The sequence below is a fragment of the Heptranchias perlo genome, unplaced genomic scaffold (genome assembly GCF_035084215.1).
Source record: "Heptranchias perlo isolate sHepPer1 unplaced genomic scaffold, sHepPer1.hap1 HAP1_SCAFFOLD_60, whole genome shotgun sequence".
NCBI classification, from domain to species: Eukaryota; Metazoa; Chordata; class Chondrichthyes; order Hexanchiformes; family Hexanchidae; genus Heptranchias; species Heptranchias perlo.
The window spans coordinates 5,690,218-5,708,259 of NW_027139623.1; the positions used below are offsets into that span (position 1 = coordinate 5,690,218).

At 44.2% G+C, this 18,042-nt stretch overlaps 1 protein-coding gene across 2 annotated transcripts in view; it reads right to left on the reverse strand.

Moving 5' to 3' along the window:
* Positions 1 to 255: 255 nt before the first annotated feature.
* The window catches only part of LOC137316855 (alpha-1B-glycoprotein-like), a 32,401-nt gene continuing 14,614 nt past the window's right edge, over positions 256 to 18,042 (reverse strand). The window contains exons 3-11 of one of the 2 annotated variants that reach the window (XM_067980700.1): positions 17,356 to 17,649; positions 16,200 to 16,493; positions 15,154 to 15,447; positions 9,695 to 9,988; positions 8,313 to 8,402; positions 6,293 to 6,320; positions 5,226 to 5,269; positions 3,130 to 3,170; positions 256 to 1,497 (exon numbers count right to left, since the gene is read on the reverse strand). In XM_067980700.1, coding sequence (XP_067836801.1) covers positions 1,432 to 1,497; positions 3,130 to 3,170; positions 5,226 to 5,269; positions 6,293 to 6,320; positions 8,313 to 8,402; positions 9,695 to 9,988; positions 15,154 to 15,447; positions 16,200 to 16,493; positions 17,356 to 17,649 — 1,445 coding nt within the window. In that variant the 3' untranslated portion in view covers positions 256 to 1,431. Of the gene's footprint in view, positions 1,498 to 3,129; positions 3,171 to 3,243; positions 3,476 to 5,225; positions 5,270 to 6,292; positions 6,321 to 8,312; positions 8,403 to 9,694; positions 9,989 to 15,153; positions 15,448 to 16,199; positions 16,494 to 17,355; positions 17,650 to 18,042 lie in introns of those variants that run through there. The other variant, XM_067980701.1, reaches the window with a different exon arrangement.

Here is an 18,042-nt window from a genome sequence, read left to right on the forward strand (position 1 = left end):
GATTAGGAGAGTCATGTCCTGTTTGTAAACGAAGGACAAGGAGTAGACGATATAAGAGAGCCAACAGTTAAATATAATTTAAGTTCTTTCCTTTCTCTTGGGATGCGGAGCTTTTGAGTTTATTGAACCATCCAATTCAAAAAGGCCTGCACTAACTACACAAACACAAGTGCTGTGTCAATAGACTTCAGTGAAACCATTGCATTTATTTAGAAACTGAAAGCTTACTATTACTGTACAAACAAACACACATGACTTTATAAAGCTTTTAAAAACGTCTTAAATGCCGGTAATAGCAACAATGTACCCCCTGCTACAAAGATAATCAAGATCCCACTGTGATACCGCAATTGATTTTGATCTTTATTCTCTGGGCGTTAAGCTTCGCCCGGGCGGAGCACAGAGAGGAAAATCTGGCGCGGGGGCGGGGATTCTCACAGCTTGAAGGGAATAGAGCACATTTAATTGCAATGGAAAGAAGAACAGTCGCGCCAGATTTTCCTCTCGTTGCTCCACTCAGGTGATAGTTAAAGCCCAGTCGGTAAAAGCATCAATCTGCTCACTTTTACACCAATTTATTCTGCGCAGATTTCACTTTCTTTCGGAAATAAAATAGCAGTAAAGGAGGGAGCAAAGATGCTCATGCATGTTTTTAACCTAATTTAAGTTTCTCATGGCGAGATCCCTTCTTTAAACTTCTGGGTTACAAAGAAGATTTATTTTACTAAAAATGTTGTTTTTACCCTCCTAGCGGATGGCGGGAGCCGAAAACCTTCGCGCAATTGGGCATCCCCCTATAGCGTGATTAATCGACCAGTAAAATTCATGGACTTGGGGCCAAGTTTGTGATTTGCGCCCGGGCTGCGCGGAAACAGCGATTCAGTCGCAATTATCTGTGTTTAAAAATGTTTAAAGGTTTGATAGTGTAGATAGGGAGAAAGTATTTCCTCAGGTGGGGGGATTCAAGACAAGGGGACATAAACTTAAAATGAGAGCCAGGCCATTCAGGAGCAAAATCTGGACGCCCTTTTTCACACAAAGGTTAGTGGACGTCAGGAACTCTTTCCCCCAGTAAGCTTTTGTTAGATAAGTGTATCAAGGGATATGGAACAAAGGCATGTAAATGGAGTTGCGGTACAGAACAGCCATGAGCTAATGGAACAGGGAAGCAGGCTCGAGGGGCTGAATGGCGTAATTCTGTTTGCTATATTTCAAAAGTGCCGTTTATATGACACTTAAAGTAAACTATGTACTGGGCAAGAGGTAGGACATCTCCTGTAGATTACATTTCTCTATATTGCTTTCTACAAATACCAAGTCTCTCTGGATGATATTGAAATGGGTCAAATGCTAATGACCATCATGTGAGCCCGCACTGGTCCTCTTGTTGAGGGGGGGGTGCACATTGTGCCCGGGAGACCTGCTCATTTTCTACCGTTTCACCACAGCGTAGGTGCTGGATTCCTCACCGAAGGATTGGATGATGTTTCGCTGACCCTGAAATGAACGGTGCAATTGGTCAGATATGCAATTGATAACTTAAAATATGGTAACAGTTCAACGAAATTATATCAGCAGATGAACGTCCGCAGAAGGCGGCAAAATGACACTGGGGCGTTGTTGGACTGGACGGTCGTTAAGGGGAAATATTGTGCCTCTCGAAAGGACCTACTAACGGTTACATAGAGTCGACAGCACAGAAACAGGTCATTCGGCCCTGCTGATCGATGCTCCACACGAGCCTCCTCACTCTCTACTTCATCTAACTCTATCAGGATATTCTTCTATTACTTTCTCCCTCGTGTGCACATCTAGCTTCCCTTTAAATGCATCTGTGCTATTCGCCTGAACAACTCCTTGTGGTAGCGAGTTCCACATTCTCACCACTCTGTGTAAAGACGTTCTCCTGAATTTCCTGTTGGATTCATTGGTGAATATCTTCTATTTATGACCTCTAGTTTTGGACTCCTCACAATTGGAGACATTATCTCTATAGCTACCTTATCATCATCTTAAAGACCTCGATCAGATCATCCCTTAGCCTTTACTTTACTAGAGAAAATAACCCCAGCCCGTTCAGCCTTTCCTGATGAGTAGACCCACTCAGTTCTGGGAATCAGCCTTGTGAATCTTTCTTGCACCTTCTCCAATACCTCGATACTCTTTTGATAATATGTAGACCAGAATTGTGCACAGTTCTTTAAGTTTGGTCTAATCAAGATTCTATACAGATTTAACAAAATTTCTCTGCTTTTTAATTCTATCTGTCTTGTAATGAACACCATTGCTTGGTTTGCCTTTTTATGGCCTTATTAACCTGCTTCGCTACTTTTCTATTTTCAAATGAATTTATCAGTTCAACGTAATGCTGTTTGTGTAAAAATAAGGCGCTCTTGTGAGCACCATCAGCAAAACAGGAAATCTGGAAACGAAAGGAGGACCTTTCGAATTTGGCGGGATCGGCATCGATGGAAAGGGAGCAGCTAACAATGGGCGGCCGATCCCGAATCGCCTGTTCTACGCCCGCTCCAAGTCGAAAGTTCCAGCGGCTTTTTTGACAGCGTCGGAAAAGAGAAGGGATAACTTATCATTCCAGGCATGATTCAAAGATGGTGGGTGTAAAACACGGAAACTGCATGCTGGTTCAGTGGGGGGAATAGAAAATTGTCTCGTTTACGTAACAATCTTCTGCATATTCCACACATAAACCAACAGCGAACCCTTCACTGCTGTATACAGTCTGGATTCAGGTGTGCAGAAGTAAGTTTACACGTATACCGATGCCATATTGGCAACGAAACACTTCCTATAGGGGGAGCAACGCTTCATCTCACCCCTCAAAGGTTCGTATTCTGATGAAAACCCTTTTAAACAAACACAGATCCGTTTACTTCTCCCTCTTGCAAACATTTCTGTCGTCCTTTTAGGACATATGGAAATACGATGCAAATGTATTTGGTCTTATGAATATTAATGTTGGAGACGACGATTGTGATGTTCAATAAAGAACAAAGACATCTTGAGAGAATGCAGTCAAATACTTGGACTCATTTTGCAGGAGCATGAATGACAGAGATAAATAACAACATCAAACAAAATAAATAAATCCTCAGGCCATTTGTAACTTACACCGTCTTTCCTCGGCAGTGTTTGTAGGTTAAGGACAGCGTCTAAATAAAATAGAACAAATAAAAGAATGCATTGATGTGCAAATACTTAGAATTTTTTTTAATAAATGTGTTTTCTATGGTTAGTCGCTCCTCCAAATGATTTTTTACGAAATCATCGTATGAATGGACCATCTCCGCTGCCAAGAGTGGAGAGTACCAATGGGCCTCCGGCTGTCCACTGGTAAGCGAATGGACTTCCTCTGCTGGGTTCCAATCCCATTTCCTCTCTTCATCCAGGAAATGGATGCGATTTCCAAGGTTTCTCTTGGAATAGGAAGCTAATTTACGCTGTGTCTTGAGTTGTCCTATGGTCGCAATGATTGCCAAATTGTATCAATTTACACTTTCGACCATTAATACATAAACATAGTTTTATAGCTTTGTGTATTTGGATAAGGAAGGAATTTGTTCTGAAATAGTTGCATATATTGAATGAATTATGATCATACTTTCATCTCGCAATGTGGCAACAAAGTCCTACTTTTTTGTTGTCATTGTTTTTCTCAGAACTTCGTGTCAATCTTTTACCATTACAAAACCCTGCCGCCACCTTTATACTGGAAACTGTCTATGTAAACTTGTCACACGGTACTTACACCGTCTCACCACTGGCGGCGCTATAGCACATCAGCCTGTACTGCAGAGGAAGATCTATGCTCCAACCAACCCTACTTCGTTGCTTCACAAAATGGGAAAGGTTTTTACATCTAACTATTAAGAAGGAAGGATTTCCATTTATATAGTCCCTTTCACTGCCTCAGGACGTCCGAAAGAACTTTACAGCCAATGAAGTACTATTTTAAAGTGTAGTCACTGTTGTAACATAGGAAACACAGCGGCCAATTTGAGCATAGCAAAATTCCACAAACAGCAATACGATAATGGACAAATCAGCTGCTTTAGTGATGTTGGTTGAGGGAAAACTATTCGCCAGGACGCCGGGGAGAACTCCCCTACTTTTCTTAGAATAGTACTGTACAATACTTTACATCTACCTCAGAGGGAAAACATGACCTTGATTTAACGTTTCATTCGAAAGACGACACCCCTGACAGTGCTGAATTTCATTAGTGCTGCACTGCCTTGGATTTGTGCTTAATTCTCACCGAGTGGGATTTGAACCCACAACCTTGGACTCAGATGAGATTGCTCCCCACTGAGCCAGGACTGACACCTAATAATAAATTGTAATAAAAAGTGAAGTGTTTTTTAAAAGATCAGAATGTCTTAAAAATGATGATTGAATTACATCTACACCACCTCGTCCGGTAATCCCCAACCCTCCAGCTACATTTCACCTGCAGACTATACTTAGCCTTGAGTCTGAGTGCACATTGCCCTGCGAGTTAAATTAGCAATATGTTAAAAGTCCTATGCCTACATCCACTTCCTATTTACCAAAACGTACTTCCGGTTGTTACTTTTGTCACACTTTTGCGTCACTTTTTCCACTATAAATTCCGGTACTGTATTCATTTTTTCAATAAAAATCTGCCGATGGAAATTTGCCATCGTGTAATTGCACCCGCCGGCCAGCAGTGGAGCTGTAGGACCTCGATTTTGCATCTCCCACCTGCTCAATCTGTTTGCAAAAACCTCTTAACTCTCATTGCTTCAGAACTTGACTAATATTTGAGTACTTTACTGTAAATCTATAACAATTTAAACAATGCATGCGCAAACTTCCTATTATATACAAACAGGCACGTAACATCGAATTTTAAAAGGGGAACTGAATTACGTCTGTGCGCCCGGCTCCTTTGATCTTTTTCCGGCTATTCCCCTTCAACTATGGGCTACACTGGATTTTCACTCCACAGTGGATTGAATGGTGAAAATATAAAATCAATGTTTATATTGCTTCTTGGTCAGGTTCACAAAATAGTTCAGAAATGATTGACACTCTGTGATTCACAGCAGGTTTGCTAAATACAATACAAAGTCTACAAACTATTACTGTTAATAGGTTTTTGTTTAGTCTTGTTCGTTAAATGTAAAAGAAAACATTAAACGCCAAAGGTAATTCCGGATGCACGAATACAAAAAAGAACTTACATGTCAGGGCTTCGTTGGTTTGGTCGCTAGGAGGCGCCGTGGTCCTTAAAAGAATAGAAATCGTCAATTCAATCATTTTATTTTGCATGGCACAGCTCATATGTTTGGACAGGTAGTGAATGGATCCCGCCTTATATGTATTAATGACCCTCGGTGCATGGTCAGGAGAATGGTTTTATCCAGCTGTTGCAAAACCAAGTATATTCCTGAGAATTTTTTTTTCTTGCCCGAAAACTAACAATTTGTTTGACGTGTAGGGCGATTATTGAGGAACCGTGTCCTGCTTTCACTATATGTAGCGACATCATTAAATCGTTTGAGAATATTTCCTCCCGTTGGACAGTCCTTTATACAAGCGCAGAATCCACTTGGCGAGAAATAACTAAGGAACGACATTTTTTTAATTCGTTCACTGGATGTGGGCGTCGCTGGCGAGGCCAGCATTTATTGCCCATCCCTAATTGCCCTTGAAAAGATGATGGTGACCCGCCTTCTTGAACCGCTGCAGTCCGTGTGGTGAAGGTTCTCCCACACTGCTTCACAATTACTCTGTTTGCTCTGTTTAACGACATCGTCACAAATGTATTCACGATGTCATTACACAGAGCAAACAGAGGAATTTCTGATCTCATTGAGCGGTGGGTAATGAGGGATCCCCAGATGAGAAAGGCCATAGCATAATAACAACGTGGCTGAAAAGACATTTAAAGAAATGAAAGGGAGATAAAATGAAAATTATTCAAGTAAATGAAACCTGCACATGCTTGGGTGAGTGTGTGCGCATGTGTGTGCGTGTGATTGTGTTTGATATGTGTTTGTGTTCGTATATGTATGTGTGATTGTGTGTGTGTGTACGTGTGTGTGATTGTGTGTTTGTGCTTGTGTTTGTGTGTGTATGTGTGTGTGATTGTGTGTTTGAGTGTGAGTGTAAGTGTGACTGCGAGTGGGAGAGCTCGATTCTAAAATTTAAAATGCAGAATACAGACAAATTGTTCCGAATGCTTGCTGGTGGGTTTTATTTCGGTTGCGTACGGTTGAAATTTAAAATTCAACACTTAATGTCTCACCTCATTTCTCTGTTGCGTTTACACTTCCCTGAGAAGAAAACATAAGTATTAGAAATACGGATCCAATTACTGGCTTACAAAATGGGAACATGAGAAAGGTCAAGGAGCAGTAAAGGTCTTTGGGCCACTGAAACTTATTCTCCAGAACCATCTCCCTCCCGTTACCACATCCAACTCGATTATGGACAAACCCGGTATGGTATAATTTTAACCTAACCCGCCGAGTGGGAACCGGGCGGGTACGGACAGGGTTCCCATTCCAGAAGCCGCCTAATTTCACTCTCCATTGACAGGCCAGAAGTACATCAAGGATTTGAGGAGCTGAAGAAGATGGCTTCGGTGTTTACATATGTTAATCTGGACAACGTGTTGGCTGCAAATGTCTCAATGTTTGTTAATCAGTTGGAGCGAGTGGTCACCGCTGTGGTGGCTATGAAGGAGGCTGAGAGATAGAGATAGAGTAAGTGTACCGAGGAGAGTGGACCCCATACTGCTCAACGATGTACTTAAGGTGTAGGGTATGGATGATGAAGATGAGTGGGTCAAAGGAGATAATCCTGGGCACGGCAGAGGTGATTGTGCAGCCAAGGGAGGCGATGTCAATGGATGAAATGTTAGGACTATGATGTGAGAGGTAGGAGTGGAAATAAACGGGGCAGTTCCAGGGAGGCGGTGTATGGAGGACAGACACTTGAGGAATGACCGATATTTTAAAGGAGTGGAGAAGTCGAGAAAGAAGAGGAATGATAACAAGCCACGTAAGCAATCACACAGGAAGTGACTGGTATTATGGATGGATGGATGGAAGCTTGATGGGTAGGCCTTGAACAGGAAGTGGTGGGAGAAATCGGAACATACTTGTAACAGAACCTCACCTTTAAACACTTCATAGAAAAAGCGGCCTTTGGATATGGGGAGCTGGAGAGCAGGGAGGTTTGAGAGATGGATTTCCTGGGAATTGTGTGATGACAGCAGTTCTGCAGGATATAACGACTGAGGCAAAAGGGAGGGTCCGCATCAGTGGATTGGTACTCAGGCAACTGAGGTGAGGGATTTGGGTGGCGAGAAGCTCAGAAGGGAAAGTGTCATTTGAGCAGTTCGTGGGTTTTATGGAAGAGATGAATTTAATGGTGATGGATGAGGAGATATAAAAATATATAGAATCAGGTTGGAGAGGTTCACACAAGGGTGAGTGGGAAGGGTTAGGAAGTAGAGTGGTCAGAAGAGGCCCAGGCAGAAGAGGGTTGTTTTCAACTTTGGATCACAAAGTATTTACAGATGAGGAAGGGCATTCATTGCATCTTAATTCACCCGCTCCCCCCAGAAAGAACGTACAGCCCCCACCCCCGTTGCTGTATCTCAATATGCTGTCAATGATTCCAAGGTATTCGCTTCCAGAACTGTAACTGGGAATCCATCCCTAGCATGATCACTGCGTGATGAAGAACTTCCTTATATCCAACTTAGATGATCTTTTACCAGTTTGTACCTGCCTCTCTTTGCCCAAACATATAACTTCATTTCATGTCATGTGTTAGATTTATCTCTTCCATAACATTTACTATCTTAAGAAACTCCATACAATCACCTCTCAGATGTTTCCTTCCAGACTGAGAAGCCCGAGTTTTTCTCGTCATTCTTCATAATGTGACACTATGGGATCTAAATTGGTCTTTGGGCAGTAGCGCAAAACGGGCGGTAAGGCATTGGGCGCCCTTTATACGCTCCACCTGACGTTCAGTTCAATTCACATCAATGGGACTGAATATCGGGTGGGGTGAATAACAGGCGGCAATCGTGATACCGCCCGTTTTGCGCCAGCTCCAGAGACAGATTTCAGACCAGGTATCTTTCAGCTTCGCCACCAGCGATTTCACCTTTCAGTTCATGATCTCCTTATATTTACTGTCCGAGGTTAGAGGTCAGATGGTGGATGGTTAGTGGTGGGGAAGAAAGGAGACGACAGTTAGCTTGGTCCGTGTGTTGGTAATGAACGGATATTACATACTGTTTAACCCACCTTTCTTCCAGAAACACACACCCAACAGAGCAAGGATAAGAATCAGAACCACAGCAGAGCCAACACCAACCTCCAGCGCAACGAATCTATCTAAATGAGATAAAGGGACACAGTGGAATCAAGTTAACCCACATTATCTACACGGAATAAATAATATGCTGCTTGACAGAAGTAAAATAGGTACTGGGGCGGTGTAGAATCCGGAGGGGGCCGCCTAACAGAAAAACATAAGGCATTAAAATATTCACACAGAATCTTAGAGCGCAGAAGGAGGCCATTCTGCCCATTGTGACTGTGCTGGCTCTTTTAAGGAGCTGTCCAATTAATACCACTCTCCTGCACTGTACCGAGCTTTGCACTGTTTTGATAACGTACCTCAGTCTCTGATACTCTAAGTCTGTATCACCTCCTCTCTTTACCCCCCATAAAACTCCCCCCCCCCCATTGATTCAATGCTTCAAAGTCAGTGAATCAGTAATGGGGCCGTGAGTGGTTTGGGACCTTGATGACATCACGATGCACCTGTTAAAAACGACTCGGCACAAAGCTCAATTGTCATTGGTCGATTAATTAATTGCCTCATTAATTCATTGATTCATTCATTGGATATTAACCGTGGACCTGGAACAAGGTGAATGTTTAATTATTACCAGCTGGTGTCAAAAGTATAATAGCGACAGTGTGGGAATGAATCAGTTTCATTCTGTAAGTTTCATTCTGAATGATCACTGGGTCAAAATTGCACATTGACAGAGTGAACAGATGTGGTGACGGTTCAGGTGGGGACCTTGATCAGAACTCACCTGCTCTCTCCACAGAAGCTCACTGACGGGCTCTCTGTTTACAGCATCTGTTTTGTGCATTTTGCTTACTAGTTTCAAATTACCTTGTGTTAAAGTTGCTAGAATGGGTGTTATTTTTTCTCAGCTTCTCTGGGAGTCGACCCTGGACTATTAGGGGATCGGAGAGGAACTAAAGGACACAACTAGTGAATCAAACTTTTCATCAGAGTTGGAGAAATAAAACCGTTCGACGTTTGGTGATTTAACCTTTCCCCAGTAACAGGATAAATAGCGAACAGTTCGTGAAATAAGCGTTAAGAGGCCATTGGGCGATAGCGCAAACTGGACGGTTTCGCATCGGCCGCCTGTTTTACGCTGCGCCCGATATTCAAGTTCTATTGAAGCCAATGGGGTTGAATATCGGGCGGGGAGTAAAACGAATGCATGATCCGATACCGCCGAAGACCAAATATTACCCCCGGATGTCATTTCCACGCCAGTTTTGATCGTTAAATACAACACGGAATGCAGACTGAAATGTAACAAGAACACCTTGTACTGCGGTCGGATGAACACAGTCACCGTGTGAATCTCACTCACCTCTTACAGTTATATGTACAGGGTCACTCTCAGCCGACGTTAGCAGCCTTCCCCACACATCCCCTTTATACAGACAGGTGTAATTTCCTCCATCGGTGTGATCTATATTCGTGATGGTGAAAGTGACAGAATTGTCCCGTGCAGCAGTCTGGACATCCGAGTAATTCGCTTCTCCGTGTCTGTATAAGTAAAATGTGAAGCCAGGAAGGACCCCGGGAGTTGTACAATTAAAGGTAACTTTTCCTCCCTTCAAAACAAGACGAGAATCCACTGATATATTTGGTTTGGGTAGACCTGTAATACGAAAGGAAAAAGTAGTGACGAACGATTCAAACGCAATAGAGATTTATTTTTGTGAACCAAAATATTAATATCCTGGACTTAGGTATTCAGGGCATAATTTCAAAGTTTGCAGATGACACGTAACATCGTTGTAAGCACTGAGGAGGATAATATATACAAAGGGGGAATTGGCCATTCATTAGTGGGATCAAACGGAAGAAAATAAATCAGTTGGGGTTCTATTTTCAAAATCAGCGTTTATCCCTCAAATTTCCCTCTGGGATACCAGAGGAACAGAGGGAAGGCATTGATTTTAAATTCGCATTTGTGGTAACTTAGCCGAGCCATAACCTGATTAAAAAGAGTCATAGAGTTATACAGCACGGATAGAGGCCCTTCGGCCCATCGTGTCCGCGCCGGCCATCAGCCCTGTCTACTCTAATCCCATATTCCAGCATTTGGTCCGTAGCCTTGTATGCTATGGCATTTCAAGTGCTCATCCAAATGCTTCTTGAATGTTGTGAGGGTTCCTGCCTCCACAACCCTTTCAGGCAGTGAGTTCCAGACTCCAACCACCCTCTGGGTGAAAAAGTTCTTTCTCAAATCCCCTCTAAACCTCCCGCCTTTTACCTTGAATCTATGTCCCCTTGTTATAGAACCCTCAACGAAGGGAAAAAGCTCCTTAGTATCCATCCTATCTGTGCCCCTCATAATTTTGTACACCTCAATCATGTCCCCCCTCAGCCTCCTCTGCTCCAAGGAAAACAAACCCAATCTAAACAGTGGAGATTCCCATTTCAAATAAAGGAGTTAAGTGTTAGCGGGCTCTGGGATGAGCGCGATGCTGGGCAGGCCATCATTTGTTGCCCGTCCCTAATTGCCCCTTGAGAAAGTGGTGGTGAGCCGCCTCCTTGTTGAACAGCTGCAGTCCATGTGGTGAAAGTGCTCCATCGATGCTGCTAGGTAGGGAGTTCCAGGATTTTTACACAGTGACGATGAAAGAAAAGCGATATATGTCTCAGTCGATATGATTTGTAACTTGGGGGAAATTTGGAGGTAATGCTGTTCCCATCCAGCTGCTATCTTTGTCCTTCCAGGTGTTGGAGGTCGCAGGTTTGGGCGTTACTGTCGAAATCCAACCCAGTGAGATGATATGGAAAACCAGAATGTAATTCATTAAAGTACTCCGAGTTACATGGTTATTTTGAAAATCTCGGCACGCAGTTTCGGTTATCTGACAGAGAAACCTGTAATGTTACAAGTCCAGCCAGTTTGGAGGTGCCTCGTGAGGTGACACTACACTCAGTGGAGTTAATAGTAAAAAGGAAGTCAAGGGAAGGGTGGGGCCGATTAGGGACCAAAAAGGCGATCTTCTTGTGGAGGCAGAGTGCATGACTGAGATACCTTATCAGTACTTTGCATCTGTCTTCACTGAGGAAGCGGATGCTGCCAATGTTCCAGTAAAGGCGGAGAAACTGGATAGGATGAGAATAGATAAAGAGGAGGCACGGAAAATGTTAGCAAAGCTCAGAGTAGAAAAGTCACCCGGTTCGGATGGGATGCATCCCAGCTTGCTGAGAAAAGTACGGGTGAAAATTGTGGAGGGATGAACCCGGCAACGACAGGCCAGTCAGACTAACGTCGATGGTGGTGAAACTTTTAGAGACAATAACCCGGGACAAAATTAATTGGCACTTGGGAAAATATGGGTTAATAAATGAAAGCCAGCACGGATTTGTTAAAGGTAAATCGTGTTGGACTAATTTGATTGAGTTCTTTGATGAAGTAGTGGAGAAGATTGATAAGGGTAATGTAGTTGATGTTTTATATAAAGACCTTCAAAGGGCGTTTCAAAAAGTGCCATACAATAGACTTGTTGGCAAAATTGAAGCCCATTGGATTAAAGGGCAGTGGATGCGTGGATACGTAATTAGCAAAGAGACAGAAAGCAGAGAGTAGTGGTGAATGGTTGATTTTCAAACTCGAATGAAGTGTGCAGTCGTGTCACCCATGGGTCGCGGTTGGGACCGCTGCTCTTTTTGATATATGGTAATGACCTGCACTTGGATACAGAGGGCATAATTTCAAATTTTGCAGGAGATACGAAACATAGAAAGAAGTGAGGAGGATGGTCACAAACTCAAGGAGGACATAGACAGACTGGTGAAATGGGCAGACACATGGCAGATGAAAGTTAACACAGCGAAGTGCGAATTAATTCATTTTGGTAGGAAGATTGAGGCGAGGCAATATAAACTAAATGGTACAAATTTAAAGGGGGTGCGGGAACAAAGAGACCTGGGGGTGTACATACATTAAACTTTCAAGGTGGCAGGACAAATTGAGAAGGCCGCTAAAGGGGATACTGAATTCTTTATAAACAGATTTACAGGATACAAAAGCAAGGAAGTTGTGCTAAACATTTACAAAACACTGGTTAGGCCCCTGCTGTAGTATTGCGGCGAAATCTGCGCACCACACTTTAGGAGGGATGTCAAGACGTTAGAAAGGTACAGAGGAGATTTACTAGAAAAGTAAAAGGGATGAAAGACTTCTGATAAGTGGAAAGACTGGAGAAACTGAGGACGCTAAATTAGGCCGTGTAGTGCCCGTTGATTCGGCGCTATGTGGCCTCTCCAACATCTAAGATGGCGTCTTGCATGCGAACGCACATTTGCAGCGTGATGTGCACCAGATGCCATCTTGGTATTGGAGTTAGCAGTGGGCGAAGATTATGAAGCCGGAATCATGTAAAGTAGGGAGAAAATGGCTTCAATCAGTGTGCAACGCTGATTTAGAGTGATAAACACCATTTTGGGACTTAACGCACAACTCAACGCACAGTCTTAACCCCGACCATCTGAACGTGTCTAAGATTGCCTGGAGGACACTCACCGGCGCTATTTAAAGCGACCATGCAGGATATACAAATTAGTGGCTGGATTATTGTTTTTTTTTAATTCGTTCACGGGATGTGGGCGTCGCTGGCAAGGCCGGCATTTATTGCCCATCCCGAATTGCCCTCGAGAAGGTGGTGGTGAGCCGCCTTCTTGAACCGCTGCAGTCCGTGTGGTGACGGTTCTCCCACAGTGCTGTTAGGAAGCGAGTTCCAGGATTTTGACCCAGCGACAATGAAGGAACGGCGATATATTTCCAAGTCGGGATGGTGTGTGACTTGGAGGGGAACTTGCAGGTGGTGTTGTTCCCATGCGCCTGCTGCCCTTGTCCTTCTCGGTGGTAGAGGTCGCGGGTTTGGGAGGTGCTGTCGAAGAAGCCTTGGCGAGTTGCTGCAGTGCATCCTGTGAATGGTGCACACTGCAGCCACAGTGCGCCGGTGTTGAAGGGAGTGAATGTTTAGTGTGGTGGATGGGGTGCCAATCAAGCGGGCTGCTTTATCTTGGATGGTGTCGAGCTTCTTGAGTGTTGTTGGAGCTGCACTCATCCAGGCAAGTGGAGAGTATTCAATCACACTCCTGACTTGTGCCTTGTAGATGGTGGAAAGTCTTTGGGGAGTCAGGAGGTGAGTCACTCGCCGCAGAATACCCAGCCTCTGACCTGCTCTCGTAGCCACAGTATTTATATGGCTGGTCCAGTTAAGTTTCTGGTCAATGGTGACCCCCAGGATGTTGATGGTGGGGGATTCGGTGATGGTAATGCCGTTGAATGTCAAGGGTAGGTGGTTAGACTCTCTCTTGTTGGAGATGGTCATTGCCTGGCACTTATCTGGTGCGAATGTTACTTGCCACTTATGAGCCCAAGCCTGGATGTTGTCCAGGTCTTGCTGCATGCAGGCTTGGACTGCTTCATTATCTGAGGGGTTGCGAATGGAACTGAACACTGTGCAGTCATCAGCGAACATCCCCATTTCTGACCTTATGATGGAGGGAAGGTCATTGATGAAGCAGCTGAAGATGGTTGGGCCTAGGACACTGCCCTGAGGAACTCCTGCAGCAATGCCCTGGGGCTGAGATGATTGGCCTCCAACAACCACTACCATCTTCCTTTGTGCTAGGTATGACTCCAGCCACTGGAGTTTTCCCCTTGATTCCCATTGACTTCAATTTTACTAGGGCTCCTTGGTGCCACACTCGGTCAAATGCTGCCTTGATGTCAAGGGCAGTCACTCTCACCTCACCTCTGGAATTCATCTCTTTTGTCCATGTTTGGACCCAGGATGTAATGAGGTCTGGAGCCGAGTGGTCCTGGCTGCCGAGACATTTGTAACTGTTCTTGGAGACTCTCCCACTCTTGAATACTAGGATGCAGGGACATGGCCTAACATTTAGAGCAAGGACGTGTTGGAGTGAATTTAGGAAATGCTTCTACATGCAAAGGGTGGGAAACAGTTCGAATGGTATTCTGCAGACGGCAGTTGATGCTGGCTTACTTGTGAAAGTTAATTCTGAGATTGATAGATTTCTGTGAACCAAGGGTATTAAGGGATATTGGGCTAAGGCAGGTATATGGAGTTAGGTCACAGGTCAACCGTGATCTCATTGAACGGCAGAACAGGCTCGATGGGCTAAATGCCACCGCCACTTGCTGCTTCCTGATATGCAACATCTTCTCCTGCAAGAAAGTGTGACGCGTGTTTGGATGATGTGCCTGTCATGGTTGAATAGCTGCCAGTGTGTGTGTCCAGTGATTTGTTAGCCTGCGCTAACTCCTATACTAAAATAGCGTCTGGCGCACATCACGCTGGAAACGTGCGTGAGCATCCAAGACGCCATCTTGGATAGCGAAGAGGCCGTGTCGGGCCGAAACAATGGGCGCAACACGGGCCGAAACAATGGGCGCTACACAGCCCAATTTAGCGCCCGAACCCTCCCCTTTCCGCCGGGCGTGTTCGTTTAAAGTTATTCTCCAACTATCACCCTGGGTTGTGAGGTAAAGTTTTAGTCGGGATTGATATCATAAATTTCTGACAGTGGAATATAAATCCGTCTGAGGCGGAGGCCTGAAACGGGCGATCGAGCACATTTTATACTCCACAGATTTTAAACACCACCCAATTATCATTTCCATTGAAGTCAATGTAAAGAAAAACCGGAAGAGATGAGAAACGCTCTGCCGATTCACTATCCTCCATTCTACGATAACGCCTAGTCATAATCTACCCCTAATGCTGTTGAATAGATATTTCAACAATCTCTGCTCCTCCCGCCCCTTTCACTCACCTGCGATAGTGACCCTCACAGCCTCGCTGAGCTGGGACCAAAACTGCCTTCTATTGACGGAGGTTCCATATTTACAGTGGTAGCTCCCTCCTTGGTCTGTTCCGGTGACTCTGAATTTTCCAATGTTGTCCTTTGTGATGATTTGATGAGAGTTCAGAAGTCGGCGATCTCTGTAAAAATGGAAAGTTTTATCGCGATAGTCTCCGGCCACGGTGCAGGTAATGGTCACCGTCTCTCCTTTCAAATACACGCCACTTGGTTGATCAGGGGATATCCGTGGCTTTTTCGGCGTATCTGTGGTAAAATAAACAGAAAGAACAATTGGAAATGGATCTGTGGATTAAGTTACGGTGGAAGTTTGGGAACTCCATACCGATTGTGCGGTGTTGAGGGGAAATGTTTGTATCGGCGGCTGAGATTCGACAAAACAGGAATTGATCATTCATTAGTGGAATCAAACTGAGGTGCGAGAGAAAAGAAATCAGTTTGTGGTTCTATTTCCAAAATTAGGTTTTAGTCCTGAAATTGCACCCTGCGATACGAGGGGAACATGGACAATGCGCTGATTTGAAATTCCCATTCTTTGTCATTTAGGCTATGGTACAAACCGGATATCAAAGAGTGAACTTCTCTGCTGAACCGTGGAGATTGGAACCTCAAATAAAGGAGAGAAGTGATGGTCGATTTATTTATTTATCATTCTTGGGGATGTGAATCAATGACATCACTGGAACTGAATATCGGATCGGGCTGATATCAGTCGGCCGATCCGATCCCGCCCGTCTTACACAACTGCCCGTGGCGGATTTCTACTCCATTTTTACTGAAGAACGGGCGCTCGAGCTTCAGCAGCACATTTTATACTCCACCCGTTTTATATACCACCCAATTATCATCTACATTGAAGTCAATGGAAATAAAAATCGGGAGATATGTGAAACAGCCTGCCGATTCACTATCATCCATTCTACGCGAGCGCACAGTCAAAATCTACCTCTAATGGTGTTGAATAAACATTTTAATAATCTCTGCACCCCTTCACTCACCTGCTATAGTGACCGTCACAGCCTCGCTGATCTGGGACAATAACTGCCTTCTATTGACGGTGGTTCCATATTGACATTGGTACCGCCCTCCTTGATCTGCTCTGCTGACCTTGAATGTTGCAATGTTGTCCTTTGCGAGGACTTGATGAGAGTACACCGGTGGGCTACCTCTGTAAAAATGGAAGGTTTTATCGCGATAGTATCCGGTCACGATGCAGGTAATGGTAACCGTCTCTCCTTTCAAATACACCCCAGTCGGTTTATCAGGGGATATCCTTGGCGTTGTTATCGGATCTGTGGCAAAATGAATGGAAAGAACAATTAGAAATGGATCTGTGGATTGTGTGTACGGTGGATGGTTGGGAACTCAATACCGATTGTGCTGTGTTGTCGGGAACAGTTTGCATCAGGACTGAAATTCGACAAAACTGGAATTGGCCATTCATTCGTGGAATCAAACTGAGGTACGAGAGAAAATAAATCAGATTGTGGTTCCATGTCCAATCCTGCCCGTTTTACACAACTGCCGTGGCGGAAATCTACCCCATTGTTACAGAGACCCTGTCAGGAGCTGAGCGCACAGACCCTCTCTGTGAACATTAAACACTGTTACATAGACTCTGTCAGGATCTGAGTGCAGAGGCCCTCTCTGTGAACATTAAATATAGTTACAGAGACCCTGTCAGGTGCTGAGCGCAGAGACCCCCTCTGTGAATATTAAACTTTTACAAAGACCCTGTCAGGAGCTGAGCGCCGATGGCCTCTCTCTGAATATTAAACACTGTTACAGAGACCCTGTCTGGAGCTGAGCGCGGAGAAGCTCTCGGTGAATAGTAAACATTGTTGCGGACACCCTGTCAGAAGATGAGCGCAGAGACCCTCTTTGTGAATATTAAACGCTGCTACATAGACCATGTCAGGAGCTGAGTGCAGAGACCCTCTCTGTGAATATTAAACACTGTTACAGAGACCCTGTCAGAAGCTGAGCGAAGAGACTCTCTCTGTGAATAGTAAACATTGTTACAAAGACCATGTCAGGAGCTGAGCGCAGAAACGCTCCCTGTGAATATTAAACTCAGTTATATTTAATCAAGTAGGAATTTTTGTACTTATCAAGGGCGTTGAAATATTAACAATCTCAGCCCCCTTCACTCACCTGCTATAGTGACCGTCACAGCCTCGCTGATCTGAGACGATAACCACATGCTATTGATGAATGTTTCATATTTGCACTGGTACCGCCCTCCTTGGTCTGCTCTGGTAACCGGGAATGTTCCAACGTTGTCATTTGTGATGATCTGATCAGTGGACAGCAGTCGTCTATCTCTGTAAAAATAGAAGTTTTTATTGGGATAGTCTCCGGTCACGGTGCAGGTAATGGTAGCCGTCTCTCCTTTCAAATAAACACCAGTCGATTGATCAGGGGATATCCCTGGCGTTGTAAGCGGACCTGTAGTGAAATTAATGCAAAGAACAATTAAAAATGGATCTGTGGATTACGTGTACTGTCGAAGTTTAGGAACTCAATAACGATTGCGCTGTGTTTTCGAGAACAGTTGGAATCGGGGGCTGAAGTTCCACAAAACGGGAATTGACCAGTCATTCGTGGAATCAAACTGAGGTGAGAGAGAAGAGAAATCAGTTTGTGGTTCTGTTTCCAAAATCAGATTTTAGCCCTGAAATTGCTTTCTGCGATACGAGGGGAACATGGAAATGCGTGGATTTGAAATTCCAATTTCTGGTCATTTAGCCTGTGGTGCAAACCGGATTAAAAAGAGTGAACGTCTCTGTTAAACCGTGGAGATTAGAATCTCAAATAAAGGAGGTAAGTGATGGTGGGCTC